Source organism: Chaetura pelagica, unplaced genomic scaffold, assembly GCF_000747805.2.
Source record: "Chaetura pelagica isolate M959 unplaced genomic scaffold, ChaPel_1.0 scaffold1971, whole genome shotgun sequence".
Classification (NCBI taxonomy): domain Eukaryota; kingdom Metazoa; phylum Chordata; class Aves; order Apodiformes; family Apodidae; genus Chaetura; species Chaetura pelagica.
In genome coordinates this window covers 12,330-12,788 of record NW_009952110.1, presented here as the reverse complement: position 1 = coordinate 12,788, position 459 = coordinate 12,330, and the positions used below count along the sequence as shown (strand labels likewise).

Here is a 459-nt window from a genome sequence, read left to right as displayed (position 1 = left end):
AGCAGCAAAATTCCTGTCCCTTGGGAATGCCAGCAGCCCGTGGGATCCTCAGGATCCCCCGGGAGCAGCAGGTCCCACCCTGTCAGCACACCAAGAGCCCTCGCCACATGGACGCCGAAGCACACAAGCCCAACTGTGGCTTTTAGTAGCCACAGGCTTCCCTCAGCCAGACCCTTTTCCAACTAGATCCATTCCCCTACAGCCCAGGAAGCCACAAAGCAGGGAAAAAAATGGGTCAGGAGGAAGAGGGGAGAGGAAAAGGGAAAAAAACAGGGAGAGAAAACCCCTTCTCTCAACACCTGGGGGGCACAAGGAGGGTCCCGGGGTGCAGTAGCAGCCCCCCCCTGCCCCCCCTCATCCCTCCCAGCCCCAAAGCTCGTTAAGCAGAGACTTACCTGACATTAATTAGATACTGGGCCAAGCTGATGCTGGCTGCAGATCCAGTTATGGTCACCCGCC

General features: G+C 57.7%; 1 protein-coding gene across 1 annotated transcript in view; it reads right to left on the bottom strand.

Annotated features, from left to right (window-relative positions):
* Positions 1 to 391: 391 nt before the first annotated feature.
* The window catches only part of PCBP2 (poly(rC) binding protein 2), a gene marked incomplete at its 5' end in the record, with an annotated part of 11,438 nt that continues 11,370 nt past the window's right edge, over positions 392 to 459 (bottom strand). Inside the window, 1 exon segment of the mRNA XM_010006282.1 lies at positions 392 to 457. Coding sequence (XP_010004584.1) covers positions 392 to 457 — 66 coding nt within the window.